General features: G+C 45.4%; 1 protein-coding gene across 6 annotated transcripts in view; it reads right to left on the reverse strand.

Annotated features, from left to right (window-relative positions):
• The window catches only part of BTBD11 (BTB domain containing 11), a 172558-nt gene that overhangs the window by 62132 nt on the left and 95606 nt on the right, over window positions 1-14820 (reverse strand). For all 6 annotated transcript variants that reach the window (XM_038153078.1, XM_038153079.1, XM_038153080.1 and 3 more), the window contains exon 3: window positions 5772-5976. In XM_038153078.1, the coding sequence (XP_038009006.1) occupies window positions 5772-5976 (205 nt within the window). The remainder of the gene's footprint in view (window positions 1-5771; window positions 5977-14820) is intronic.

The raw sequence follows: 14820 nt of genomic DNA on the forward strand, positions 1-14820 counted from the left end.
TTTAACTTGGTTCAATTGCTACAATTGCTTCAGACCATGTGTTAGCAGGATCCTTTGGCTACTGAGCAGGGTGGTGGTGCTGTAGGTGTGGAGTTTCTTCTCTCACTCCAGCCAAGGATTTCTGACTGCCAACCTTTATGGATACAACAGGCAAATTGGTACACAGAGGTTGCTGCTGTTTAAATTTGCAAAAGCTACCAAGTAGCTTCTCAGAAGCATGAGGCTGTACTTTTACATGAAAAAGCCTTTCTAGATAAACGTAGGGAGATGTTTTTTCTTGCAGATGTGAGTCAGCAACTTTAACATTGTAAAAAGCTCTTTATATTTGTTTGGTTTGTTTATGTTTTCATGGGTGTTTTTAAAAGAAAATCCCAATATATGAATTGAAAAGCATCCTAAGTTCTGACAAGTTTTGACTAGGAATATATGATGAAAATATACATACAATGCTAGTCCATTTTTAGCATTATTGAAAGATAGAAAAGCATGGGTTTTTCCAGTGTAGAGCACACATTTCAGATGGGTTTCTGGGCTGCAAAACTCATTTATAGTTACACCATAAGTTACTTGTCTTCAGAGAGAGCAAATGCTTTTTGATGCCCTCAAAAAGCTGCCAGTCCAAATCCTTCCCAGAAACTCAGCAGTGCCAGCTGATGTTCCATGTGAGTTCATGCAGCTGCTCTACGCTAGGCAGCTGCTCTGCCACCCCAGAAGCCCAACTAAGGGTGACCTAAGTAGTAAGTTCTGCATCTTGTTCAGGCTGAAGGATCAAACCTCCCTGCTCTCACATGAGCCTCATGAGACCTGCCTAAGCAGAAGAAGGATTTATCCTTCAACTTTTGTGCACCAAGACATTGGTGCTCCAGAGTCCACAAACGGGGTATCTGCAAATCGTGGGTTTTGAACCCGCATCCAGGGCTGGAATGAGCTGTCCCTGTTACCTCTCCTGCATTAAAACATTTGACACGACTAGCAATGGCACAAATCCCTGAGGACACACAGCATTCAGAGTGCAGCACAGAACAGCCTGGATACTATGCAGCTCTCACAGGGCTGCATGCAGTTTCCTCTATTTAAAAAAATCCTATGGCCATCCCATGGACAGCAGAATTCCAGCTTGATAAAACAGATATAGAATACAGACCCAGCCCAGCAAGGATATTGCTGTGTAACAGCCAAGCTACAAATTATGCCTGAACTATTTATTGTAACATGTGCCATCTCACATGCTGCAGGCAGCTCCAATATCATTGCTGAAGGGATTTCTGGAAGTGGGAAGTTTGATATTTAGCATGCAAATCTAGACGACTTAGGTAAGGATGCATTGGGATTTCTTTTCAGTGGTTCCAAGTCAAATCAGCCGTGCTCTCAGTTTTGACTCCAGCAAGGCTACAGCTTTACTATGTGAATTTTCCAATCAAACAGTGGATAAAAATAGATAGGGTTACATGGGGCTATGGCATACTGGCACACCAAGCATGTGTATTCCCTTCTGCATATACAGGTTCATTCAGGTTTCACTGCAGGGCTCTCATATTCCCAGTGCTTTACTTGTTTTTCATTAGCATTCCTCACCATTCTCTCTACTCTCTTCTAGTCTTTGCTGGAGACTGCCCTAGCTAGGGAGTCTGTACCACATAATAATTTAAACCAGGGACACTTCTCCCTAGTTCTCTTACTGAAATTTTTCTATAGGTATAATCTGTATAACTGCTGTAGCAGTTACAAAAATGCTCTGAAAGAGTTCAAATTTATTTAAAAATTATTTTAATAGCATGGAACACTCAGCTCATTAGAGGGGCTGCATCACATTAATTAGCCAGCTACACCAATACCCAATACACCGATACACCAGCTACCCAAAGCATGAAACAAAATTGAGGTAATCCAAAACTCTTTCCATTAATCATGAATGACCACAGTCTACAATTTGCAGGTCTATGCATGTGCAAGGAACATATATCTTTTTCTCTGTGTGTCCATGTGAGCATGCAAGGCAGGCAGAAAGATGAAAAGTAAGCAATAACAGTCCATGGGAGTTTCCTAGGGGACTGCTCCCCACAGAGGGAATAATAGCTAAGGAAAAGTGAAAAGAAGATTAAAACCAGACTCCGTCAACTCAATTAAGACTGGAGGAGAAAAGCTAACAGCTTCCAGGGGGTACAATGCTCCTCCAAGGTGGAGCAGCAGAGGAAGCACTGGAGAAGGGACTTGGCTGCCTGTGAGCAGAATTAATGGGTGGTTCTGGACTGGCTGAGCTGCTGAGCCAATGAGTTGAAAAGCTAACAGCTTCTCAATGAGTTGTTAATGGGGAACACGGCAAGTTAGGAAGTAATGAGGACTTTGTCAATACAGCTGTGGATAAAAGTGGGTAAGGAACCACGTAAGGAAAAACAACATCACACAAATCTGCAACTACAGATTCTGCACTTTCTGGTGCTTAAGAAATTACTTGCAATAATTTTGGAAGCATTATAGGGGCTGACAAGCCAAACACAACCACAGGACAAATCTTTTTATTAAGCTAGAAGCAGCAAGAAAGAAATCTTAACAACAGTATCCTCATCTACAGTTCTTTTTGGTTTTTTTTAATTCCCAGGAAAGCAAAAGAATCACAAGCCTAAATAATCCACAGCCTCCTGCAGGTGGAAGCACTGCTTTTGTAGGCAACACTCAGCACAAGATAAATGGCTCCAGCACATCCCACCTGGGTGCAATAGGGAAAGGAGACCCCACAAAGAGGTCCACCCTCTCCCTGTACCTCCATGCATGACAAAATAGCCTTCTACATGGTATCCAGGGTCAGAAGAACTGGCTTATGCTAGTGCCAAAAAACCAGAGAGTCTCAGCCAAAGTGGCCAGATTGAAGGAATAAGAGTTTGGGGTGGGAGGGGATCACGCATCCATCTTATGGTTGGGTTTGTCAGCATTTAGGAAGTGGGGAGTATTTTCCAGGTTTTCTAAGCAATTCTGGTATTCTGGCCACTCTCCACTCCTCCCTCTCCCATGAGAACAATCCCCTCCATGAAGAGAAAACACAGAGAAATGCTCCCTAGAAACAAAATGCCGGATTTACTCAAAGGTAAAAAAATCCCTTTTTATGCGTCCCCCAAGGCTCTGAGGGAGGTAGTGCTTTCTGAGCTGCAAAGTGCTAAGCCAGGCAGCAATGCTGGACCCACCATACTGGATTCTCCTCTCATATCCAGCCCCTGCACAGGAGGACATGTACAGCCTTTGCAGCTCAACCTGATTCAGAGCCAAAATCCAGGTGGGCTGGAGATGAGTAGGAAGAACGGGATGCTCTCATGGTGCCTTCAAGCCCTGCAAGTGCCGGGAGAATTCTTTGGCTGCATCACACAATCCTCTCTAGCCTGGTCTTGCACTGTCAGGGAGGAGGGGGCCAAGACAGAAGCCAGGTTGGCCTCACAAAGAGCCAAGGACAACCCCTATTTCATGAAAATACCGCCTCTACATCCAGATCCACACTGTCCTGGCTTCTCTGCACCAGCAGGGACACAGAGAGGCCAAGGATTGGGAAAGATGCCTGGACCTTCTTGCCTCCTTCTGGGCTCCTTACAAAATAAAAGCAATTGCTGCAGCTGGAGAGAGAATTCAGCAACAGATATGTCACAAATCCTGCAAATATTTTGCATGTAGAAGTGTCATGTTTAACAAACCCATCTCCCTGCAACTCACAAAACCCCACCATGGAAACCGAAACCATCAGAGATAAGTCATGGACCACAAAGCATGACTGCCTGTAAAAAAACAAAATACGGGAAATGGGTAGGAAGGCTCCTCAGAGCACTACTGATAAGTCAGCCTCACTGTTCTCCTTCCTGAGAAGCACAGGGTGGTTCCATGCAGCTGGTGAAACTCCAGAGCTCAGCTCCATGGGAACGTCCAGGCTCACACTCAGCCCTGCATCACTCCCACTCCGGCACCAAGTACTAATGCATGTTTGATTAGGCAGCAGGAGATGTATCTGCTCCTTCCAGAGGTGACCACAGGCTCTTGGCAATAACACCGAGTACTTGCTCTGGGCCCTCGCCGCACGCCGCAGTCAGTCACTGCCCTGCCAAGCGAAGGCGTCCTGCCAGACGGAGAGTTCAAAATGAAGGGAAGAACAATTGCCTTAAATAATCAGTGTTTCTAGTGCTCTAATGAAGTGGACATGTATTAAGGCAACCTAGAGAAAGGAAAATCTATTAAAGCAAACACTGAGAGTGAATTTCTAAATACTCCTGCCCTTTTTCACTTTTGCACAGCAAAGTCTGAAGATATCTTACAAAACCAGAGGCTTAGCTTTATTCACCCCTGTATTTCCTCTGGTTCCAGTGGCATTATTCCCACAGATGAGAACTACAGATGAGGTGAGAGTATATTCTAATTTTTTTTTTAAATTTTTGTGCATAATAACCACTCCTGGACATGAGTTAGGCCTTACAAAATAGCAAGACTGGATGACAAATCATGAAATTAAAACCATTAAAAAACAGAGAAAATTCTGTATTCTTGTCATTTCCCTTCTGGTTTTTTTCATACTTTGGAAATAACAGAACAAAAAGTGACAACATGCTCACAGAGCGACCCAAACTTGAAAAGAAACAAAATGCCATCCAAAGGCAAATGGCAAAATTCCCAGTAACATCATTAAAGCCAGAATTTCATCTTCTATGCTCTTCTGCAACTAATAAAAAAGTATTTCAATTAAGATATCATATTATATACCAGTTACAAGTACACACACAATGAGACTCTCAAATGCTGTTTTTGAGATGCAGGCCTCATCCTGCAACAATAACCAAGCCCCATATGTGCAGATCAGAGTTTGGCTCACGTGTACACTGCCATACATATTCTGGGATGTATATGTGGAGCCCAGCCTGACAAACCAGCTTGCATTTGCATCACCACAATACCCATCCTAAAAATTCATATCCAACATTTTCTAAGCACCAGCCACTCCTCTCATCTCTGTACTGGGGCTGCCTGGTTTAGGGCTGGTGAGAGCGCAGCAGGGAAGCAGCAGAGTGTACCCCAGCACACAGCTGGAGACATGTTTTAAAAGAGGGTTTGCTGGGCTTTTCTTGGGCGATGGATTTATTTTCTTGGTCAGCAATCTGTCTCCTGCGCTGGCCACCCAGCCTGCCAGCTTCAGAGGCGTCTCCTTCTCACCTTACATCAGACCCTGAGTCAGGACAAGGCCAGAGGCACACCTCCCTGGCCCTGCCCATCCCTGGAGCAGTACAGCTGGCACTTGCCACATCCCTGGCCAGGGCAGCCCTGAGGTCACTCCTGTGCCCCGCTACTCAGTGCGGCAGGAGCCCAGCATCTTTAATGACTTCTCCTTTCTACACACTACTCTATTCATTTTTCACTTCCCCAGTCACAGCTGTTGAGCCCTATTAACAAGCAGAGGAAAAAAAACACATTGAAACCCAAACCTGCTAGGCCAGAAATAGAAGTTCTCATTTTCTTTTCCAAAACACAGAATAGCTGAGCAACAACGAAAGGAAAAGGAAATCTCTCCCAAGCACATCTGGAACCAATTTGCTGTCTGTAGCCACTGGGTGTCACTTTTGATATATATTGGTACAGCCACGCAGAAGTTCAGGGAGAGAAGCGGATTTCAAGGAGATGATCCCAAACTGAAGCGGACTGCTCCGCAGCCTCTCGCATGCAGGCTGTAATTAGCAATTAGCCAGCCAGGCTGATTTATTAACTAAACATCCTCACCACGACACAAAGCACCACACGGAGGCTCTTACCTCTCAGTCTGCAGTGTGACTTTTGAGGGCTCCACGTTGGGGTTTTCCCACTCCATCTGTGGACAGTGCATGAAGTAGCAAAGGGTGTACAGGGCCTCTGGCTCCCAGTAGAAGGATCCCTGCTTCTGGTGCATGGGTGTCCCATTCCCGTGCTGCTTGGCATTGAGGGGCTGCAGGTGGTGCATTGCTCGAGACACCAGGTCACCTGGAAAAAAGCAAGAGTCAGGTGAATGCCAGGCTGTTCAGCTGCCTCTCCCAAGTTGCAAACTAAAAGGCGGGCTGAGTTGATCTTCCCTTCCATTTAACCTCACATATGCAAATAGTACAGGGTACGACAGGATTCTGGGTGCTACTCATCACCAGGTTGAACTTTTCCTGGTGGTTTACGTGGTGTGGTGTGACATATCCAGGCTGCAGACAAGCCCACAAAGGCCTGCAACAGACGTGTGGTAGTGTGGGCAGCATCAGACCAGCCCATCTCAGCACCACAATGAGAGCTGACATGCTGAGCCAGGATCACAGTTACCTCCTTAGCAGCCTTTGGAGGATGCCAAAACCCCACAGCCCCAAAAAATGACCATGCAGGGTGCTACCAAAAGCTGCGCGCTCCTGGTCAGAGGGGCAGTGAAATCCAGCCACTTGGAATGAGGAAAGAGGCAGTCAGATAACACACAAGGCACTGCAGGAGGATGTGAATGAGCATGTGGGTGAAGGAAAAAAGGGGGAAATATTGCTAAAAGACAATATAAAGAATGTGCAACCAAAATTAATTTATTAAGTCCAGGCTAGGCCTAGAAAACTTCATGTTAGCAGAAAAACAAAACCTATGAAGTAGGCTCACCTGGTCCCCCAGGTTTCCAGAGCACAGAAGAAGACAAAGAGGAAGATCCTCATCATCCCCCTGCACCAATTTAGTTTGGGGCACTCCCTCACAAGGCAGATATAGGAATCTAGTCACAACATGTGGAATGGGATCAGCAAAGCCAGCAAGTGAGATTACCAGGCAAATACATGGGCAAGCAGCAGTGCAGTCTGTTAGCACAACACTGATTGTAACTAATTAACTAAAGCATCTCTCTCCGAGGTCGTGAATTTTATGTCTATTGACTAGTGACCACTCTATCAAAGGCAGGGAAACAATTGTGGTTTAAACTGCCTTTTTTTCACATATTCAAATCACTCTGAGAGTGCTTTTGGGAGAAATAAGGCTCTCAAATCAAATCAGTTGGTTTGTTTTAAATTAAAATCTGAGCAAGAGCCCTTTGGGTCATTCTTAAGCTATACAAAAGCAAGTGATGAAAAAAAGGAGGACATAATTTTCCACTGTTAAGAAGTCACACACTTTCTCTTACTTGCTTTTCCCAGGTGGCCACTAAGTACAAACTTGGAAGAAAAAGTTTAAGATGTACACCAAGGTAGGAGCATAAAACCAATTGGGGGAGATAAATAATGAACTCCTGGGCAAACTCAAAGGAGAACCATGTGCATGGCTGAACTACAGGTTTTTTTGAAGTCCAACCCCTTTGAACACCTCTCTCCAGCCCGACTCACACAGAAAATGCTGCTGCTGCAGTGATAATGTGTACCAGGGAGAACAGAAATGTCTCACTTAAAAATCTCAGCCCAATCCTCCAAAAAAAAACAAACCTTAAAACCATGAAGAGAAGAAAACCACTGGCATTAGGAAACTGCAGAGTCCATGATTTCAGCATTTTGACATAAATTTTTTGCTTCACTCTGCAATATTCTTCTGATTCAAAGCTTTCATTTAAAAATAGCTTCTGTCTTTTCCCTCTGCCAGGAAATTGCCATGATAGGACCAATCTTTCAGCCTTGCACGCTCATAATTTCCAAGAGAAACTATGCATGTGGAAAGTATGCAGGATCAGGTCTGCTGAAGAAACAGATGTGCCTCTGAGATGACTCCCCCATCCTGCACAAGGCTATCTGCAGACAACCAGAAACAGCAGGAAACTATGGGACCTCCTTCACTCTTCTCACTCTAGTCACAGCAGATGTGCACTGAAAAGTCTAGCACAGGCCAACTGAACTGCTAGCAGCCTTGTTGATATTAAATTTCTGCCTTTTTATCCAGAAGGCAAAAAAATTGCAGAGAAATGCTGGCTGCAACATCCAGCTTTATCAATAATAGCAAAGGCAGAGGAAAAAGAGAGACACACACTAAATTCAGCCTTTTCAAACCCAAGCCATTACAGCACTGAAGAAAGTGGGTAAAGTTTAGCACACAGCCAGTCTTATTTCAGTGGATTGAAACAGCAGGCACTAGAGAATGCCTCTGACTTCTGTCATGAATGATGAATAAAAATTAAGATGAAATTTCAGCCCAGATTCTGGCAGCAGAATTACTTCATTGCACTCCTCCCTGAGCGCTGGGGTGATGTGACCTCAATGACACGCCCAGGACCAGAGGAAGCTGCACGGTGAATAAGAAGGGAAAGCAGCAGCAAGAATGCTGTGAGCAGGACAGGAAGCTAAGCATCACTGCTGAGTCAAGACTGGAGGAACTCAAGCCTTGCTGAAAGGTGAAGCTCCAATCCATGTCAATATGACCAGGAGTTCAGCCTTTTATGCTGTATTTCTTCTAGTGCTTCCTAAAAAATCCAAAACAATTCATACCATTAAAGCTGAATTAATGCTTTTTGTATTTAAGTCTCACTTAATTACATTATACCAAGAACTGATGGCTTAGATCTTTCTTTTGCCTTTGCTATGCTTTCTCTGGTTGCATTTGAAATAATTTCTACGTGAAGAATTATTGTTACATTTTTTTACCAATAAGCTGACTTACTTCTTTGGGTCAACTCAAAGACTAAATAATCAATACCTGTAAAACACTGATCTTCACAGAGAACAGTACGCAAGCATAAAAAGCCCCATTATATTGCTACCCAATGGGCAGAGCTGTAGAGGAAGGACAGGAATCACTGCTCCGTTCTATTCCACAGTGGAACCTCGAACAATCCGATACATGCCCTAGAGCCCTTTGCCTCCTTCAGCCGCATCCAGTTACAGCAACAATTCTCCAGGGCAGAGACCGTGCCTTAGCGTATCTGTTCTCCAGGATCAGTGCCAGGAAGGCACGGAGAAGCTAAAAGGCACACACACACACTGCACACTAGCACTTAGGCAAACTTTGTAAAATGTAGCAGTGCAGCATCTGGTTCTAGGTGTGTGGGTGTGTGTGTTGTCTTGAACCCCTACAAGGTTTTGCTCCTTCTATTGTTCCTTGCTAAATGCTTTTGCTTCTCCATTTCCTTCCTAAGAATGTACCAAGAGTTGAGATTCTCTTTGATTCCAAGGCACCCCAAAGCCCACAGATGTGAAATCACCTTCATGATGGGATTCATTGGTCTGCTCTCCAGCAATCAGCCAACTCCAGTCTCATCTGGGAAATCCAAACTACACATGATCTCCTTGCTAGCTGTAAAAGCTGGGCTATATCTGAACAGTGAGGGCAACCTTGAATTTATGGGCAAGCACAGAAACATAAGCCCCCTTCACAAGTCTGTGCTATCCCTTCATCAGTGTCAGCCACCTCTGCTGTTCAGGGCTGTGCTCAGCACAGAAAGGCTCTGCAAGGGCAGGTTACCTGCTCACACCACTGCTGGATTTTCTGCTATTTTTTTGGCCCTGAAAATATGTCTCAGCTGTATCAGCTAAACACATCTGAAAGGCTGATAAATTCCTCAGTGCACCATTTCCAGAAAGAACACATCTAAAATAAAATTCCCAGCAGCTGCATTGACCTTGTGACTCCATGAATGAGGTTCTTGATGGCTGTGGCATCATAACCCAAGGGGCTTGGCAGGGATCCCTGCCTTGCCCTCCACTGATCAAATTCTCACCCTGTACCACCCACCACCTGAAAAACAGACCGGGGAGCTGATCTGCCTGACAAGAGAGCTTGCCAAGTTTATTTTGTTTTAAAATTAAACTCAATGAAAACTTCCATAATTTATGCAACATAAGCCAAGTGAGCCAACGCACAAACTGCTTTGCAGGAACAGCCAGGGAGATGAAAACATTACGTTGTGCAGGGTAAACATAAGAAAAAAGAAAAAGAACAGCAAAGCAGGGGGACATTTCAGGACATTTTTGTTGCCAAAGCTCAGAAGCCACAACTAGAGGACAGGCTCCCAGAGGGCAGCAAAGGCAGCAGCAAGCCCCAGGCTGACTCTGCCTTGCAGCCCTGATTCCAGATGGGGAAGGGCTCCAGGAATGCGGATCCACACTGGAGCTCCTCAGCCCAGAGGAGAAAGGCTGTGCCTCACACACCAGCTACCAAAAACCCAGGAAAACACCTCTGCACCACAGCGTGTGCAGAGCTGCCACTGCAGCTGCCAGCATTTCACCCTGCCCGGAACTGAAGCAGGGTCGCCCATTGCTGCTGCTCTCAGTTCAGCACGGTCGGTGAACACAAGGTCCGCATACATTTGATTTAAAGATTGAAAATATTATGTAATGCGCATGTTGTGACACGGGCGTGGTTTAAGGCAACACTGAATATTTAGGGATCAGCTTCACTGACTTCAAGCCAAGACATGATGTGGCAGGCAAAGTAAAGCTGCTCCCATCTGCATGGGGGTGCAATACAACATACAACAACAACGTACAGCATGCAAGTGGGCAGCTTCAGCCTTAGTCCTTTCCACAGTGACCAGTGAAGCTGTTTTGGTTTTTTTTTAACTGTGTTTGGCTTCAGTAAAAGCTATTATCGCTGCTTTTACTATGTTAGAGCTTGGTGTTCAAAGAGTAACACATCTGTTTCCAATTTTGTACTGGGGAGGGGGGCAGAGGAAGGCAAAAAAGAAAGAAGAGAAAGAAAATGACAGATACCCAATGCCCATGTCTGAGAAGCTTCCTGTGGGATTTTCTGATCTATCATGATGGACCTGATGATACTGTCCTATCCCACCCGCCTAGGAGCAGCCTAACTACTTTCAGACTGAACAACTGCCAGAGGCAAAACCATTCAGCTGAGTGTATGCCTGCAGAGCCACAGCCCTGACATGAATGACACAGATAGATCCTTACGCAGCCCCTCCTTATGACACCTACCTCATGTTTTTCTTGTTCCAAAAGCATGTCCTAAAACTACCAGAACAAATTAGCAATGATGTCTTTGCACACTGAAAATGAGCCACACAGTTCTTTGACCTGTGTCTTTCCTTCGAAACATAGGAGAGAGAGAGAGACAGAGAGAGACAGAGAGAGAGAGAGAGAGAGAGAGAGAGGAGCACCTGTTTCCACTGCAGCTGTTTTCCTGCCTGGTGCCTGGCTGGGCCACTGTGAGAAGCAGCAGGAGACCATGTTTTTAGCACGACAGCATTGTGCAGGCAGCACCCATCAGTTTGATAACATTGGTCGGGTCATCCTTCCAGCTGTCCTTGACTCCTACGTGTGTAGTCTGCATTTGGGAATCATGCATGCCCTGCAGTGGGGCACATTAATTGCAGCAGCATTACTGCTTTGCTGTGCTTCCTGGGTGAATATTTCCTCCTCCAAAGAGCAGGCCATAGCCATAGGCAAGAGTTGTGTCTGTCTTTCAGAGCCCTCAACAACCTCCTGTGTCCTGTCCAGACCATGAAAAGAAGGAGTATGCATCAGGGAGCTGCATTCTAGATGCCAACTTCATGTCATGGTCAGCAGATTCCCCCCTTACAAGCATGTGAGCCAGGTGCAAAACTAATTTTCTTGACCTAGATTCATTTCACACTTCAATACAAAAGTCTTGGATCTATGGTTTTGCTCACAACCAGCTCTGGGGAGACTGTATTGGAAACATGAATTTATAACTCTGACAATAAACCATGGTCTATTTAATCAGACTGCTAGCTGGTAGCCACAGCCATTCTGCATTCTTCCCAAAGTGCAGCTAAATCTCTTTCCCTTTCTACCTCCTGCTGCCTCTGGTTTCCACACGGAAGGGGCACATTAGTGCAGTTTACCCCAGTACACACCTGTCAGCACATCACTGCAGGTGAATACGAGCAGTTGAGCTGTGTCTCCCGTGCCAGGTCACCCTCAGCCACCCAAGCCACCCCTACACTCTTGATTCCAGCTGCACTGTTCCTCCACGTTCCTCTGTCTCCAGTGGTACATCAATCTCCATGTTTCAAAAGTCAGCTAAGCCAAAACTGCTCGAGCAAAACCTGTCCTCAAATGGTTTATTGTAAGGTTTTTCTATTGTTAACTGAACACTACTTATCTATACCAGGAAAGGAGTGTGCACAGAGATACGGTGGCCGCACACTTGAAAGTGTGCAGAATGTATTTCAGAGTGTGCATGCTCCTAGCACAAAGTATCTTCAAACATAAAAAGTTGTTCTTGGCACACCATATATTCCAGATTTTATTCCAGCTGCCTCAGGCTGTGGGTGTGCTTGGGATACCATAACCCACAGTCAGTGGGGCATCCAATGTGCAACAAATTCATCGCTGAGCTCACCTTGCAGAAACTTCCTCAGCTCTGCCATCTCTGCTGTCCCACGCTGTGCCCCTATCTGCTACCACAGGCAACCTTCAACCTTTTCTTCTCTTAAAAGCTATTAATCTCTTCCACACAAGAGCAAAAAAAGGAACTGTGGTCCCAGACTCAGAATTGAGAAGACAAGACCAGGATGCAAGCAGCCCATTTTCTGGCAGTGGCTTCTCTGTGGCCTCCCACAGATCATTTAATCTTTTTATCTTCACTTACCCCACCATCACAAGAACCTTCTATTTATATTACAGAGTAAGTGTTGCATGCAATTTAGCATTTGCAAAGCCTTTGAAGACTGATAAATTAGGACTGGATATATCCCATAAAAAAGCCACAATAATAATTAAACCCTCTCAAGTTCACTTACTTATTATAACAACACTTACACATTTGGACTCTCCAATCCAACATGGTGAACGTGGTGTTTGTGTCTGATTCCCCTTAAGCCACATCAACTTCAAATAAAACAAGCGTTGACTTGGATGAGCTATTGATGTGCCAGCCTAATGCAGAGCCTTCACTCCGCAGAACATCACTGCCTTATGGACCATCATTCCTGGACTTTCTTTGGCCTGATATAGGCCCATGTCCTTAATAAAATTTGAGAGCCCCCATGGCTGAGCAGGCCAGCTAAGAGTGCTCACCCTGACCTGACCAATTGCCTGTGCTCTGCACAGCAGGGACGAGGACTGCAGAGAAAGGAAAATGCCATTTGAATCCCAAGTGTGCTGTGATGTAGGGGTTCAGGGGAACAGGAGTCTGTACCTCAAATGTGGTGTACAATGGGGAGTTCTGCGGGAGTTCACATTGGTGTTCACACTGGGAAGCCAGGTGGAGATTGGAGCTCCAGCCCTTCCCAGCCACCACAGCGATGCCTTTTGCCACTAAGCATCAAACCCAAGCACGTTTGAACACAGGAGGTGGAAGCCCTGGACAAACAAAACCACCCTGGGCTTGTCCCCAGGAAAGGCAATGGTGGCTAAGTCTCACCTGTGGAGGCAGGCAGAGAGCTCCCAGAGGAGCTCAGGATCCAGACAATCAACAAGACAATCTGCCCTTGCTACCCAAGACAGAAATCCATCCCCTTGGTCAACAGGGCAGTCAAAGGGAAGATAAAGCCTGAGTAGGGTGTAACCTGGTATTTTCAAATTATCCTCTCTCACGCTTCACCTCACCTGATAAATAAATGTATTGTTTTATGGCTGATGACAGTGGGTATCAGGGGGAAGAGAAGAAAAGCAAGATGTTGTTTGGGACTATTAAGTAACCCACAGCCCCTCCTGTGCACAGATGCAGACAGTGAATGGAGGCTGTAGTCCATCACTCAGAGAGGGCAGCAAGGAGAATGGGGTAGCAGCTAGGGAAGCCTGCAACCAGGCAGCCCTTAACAGAGCCAAGAAAATACCTACCATTTAGGCACTGCATTCATCTGCCTTCTGTTAACTTCCGGGGGTTGGGGGGGGGGGGCTTTCTCTGTTGTGGAACATCTCAACAGTTTTAACTTTTACACATTGCCATGTCTGGGGTCACCATCTATTACCGTGGGTCTTCTGGGCAGTTAGGACTTGGTGAAGGGAAGGAGAGATCTTGACTCCATTTCAGAAGGCTGGTTTATTATATTATGATATATATTACATTAAAAAGACCACACTATTACTATACTACAAAGAACAGAGAGAAAGATCCATCAGAAGGTGAGACAGGAATAGAAAGGAATGAATAACAAAGTTCTGTGACTCCTAGAGAGTCTGAGAGCTGTTGCCTCCTCGATTGGCCACCAAGTAAAAATATCTCACATTGACCAATCGAGAAAGCACCTGCTGCATTCCACAGTAGCAGATAACAAATTGTTTACACTTGAAGCTGAGGCCCTCTCAGCTTCTCAGGAGAAGAAAATCCTAGCAAAGGGATTTTCAAGGGATTTTCATAAAATATCACAACCACATTTACACACAGATCGGATGATGCAATAGATATCGGCAAGGAGGAGTTGCTAATTAGACACCCAGAAAGTGGGTGAGTAAGGACCTAGAGACCTTGGGCAATAACCCAGTGAAGGGCCCTTGAAAAATTGGAAAAGCATCACTGTATCTGGAGAGGTGATACAGAGGCTGTCAGTCTATGGCCAAACACTATGTTGAAGGGAGCGCTTCCATCTGTATGGCAGGTTTGGGCTAGTACCGCTGCTTAGTTCAGCACTGTGCTCCATGAACCAAACCGTTCACAGGGAATAAGGTTGGTCTTACTCTACAAGTGCTGCTTAGTCTGAGAAATACATCTGACAAACAGAGCTTTTGTTCTGGCAGTAAATTAGCAGAGCACTTATGACAATATTCCTTCAGATGCCACCCTTCCAGCAAGCACCTTTACCCTGGCATTTGCTTCTAAGCCTAGGTTTAACCTTTTCTTTAGAGCACATGAATCCATTTGTACAGCTCCTGCAGTGCTCCTTCCTGTTGGCTGCAGAGGATTGAGACTAGATGAAAAGGCAAGGGAGGGGATGCAGACTTTCATCATCTCCTCAGCTGAGGCTGCGAGGAGAAATGA

The sequence above is a fragment of the Motacilla alba genome, chromosome 1A, assembly GCF_015832195.1.
Source record: "Motacilla alba alba isolate MOTALB_02 chromosome 1A, Motacilla_alba_V1.0_pri, whole genome shotgun sequence".
NCBI lineage: Eukaryota > Metazoa > Chordata > Aves > Passeriformes > Motacillidae > Motacilla > Motacilla alba.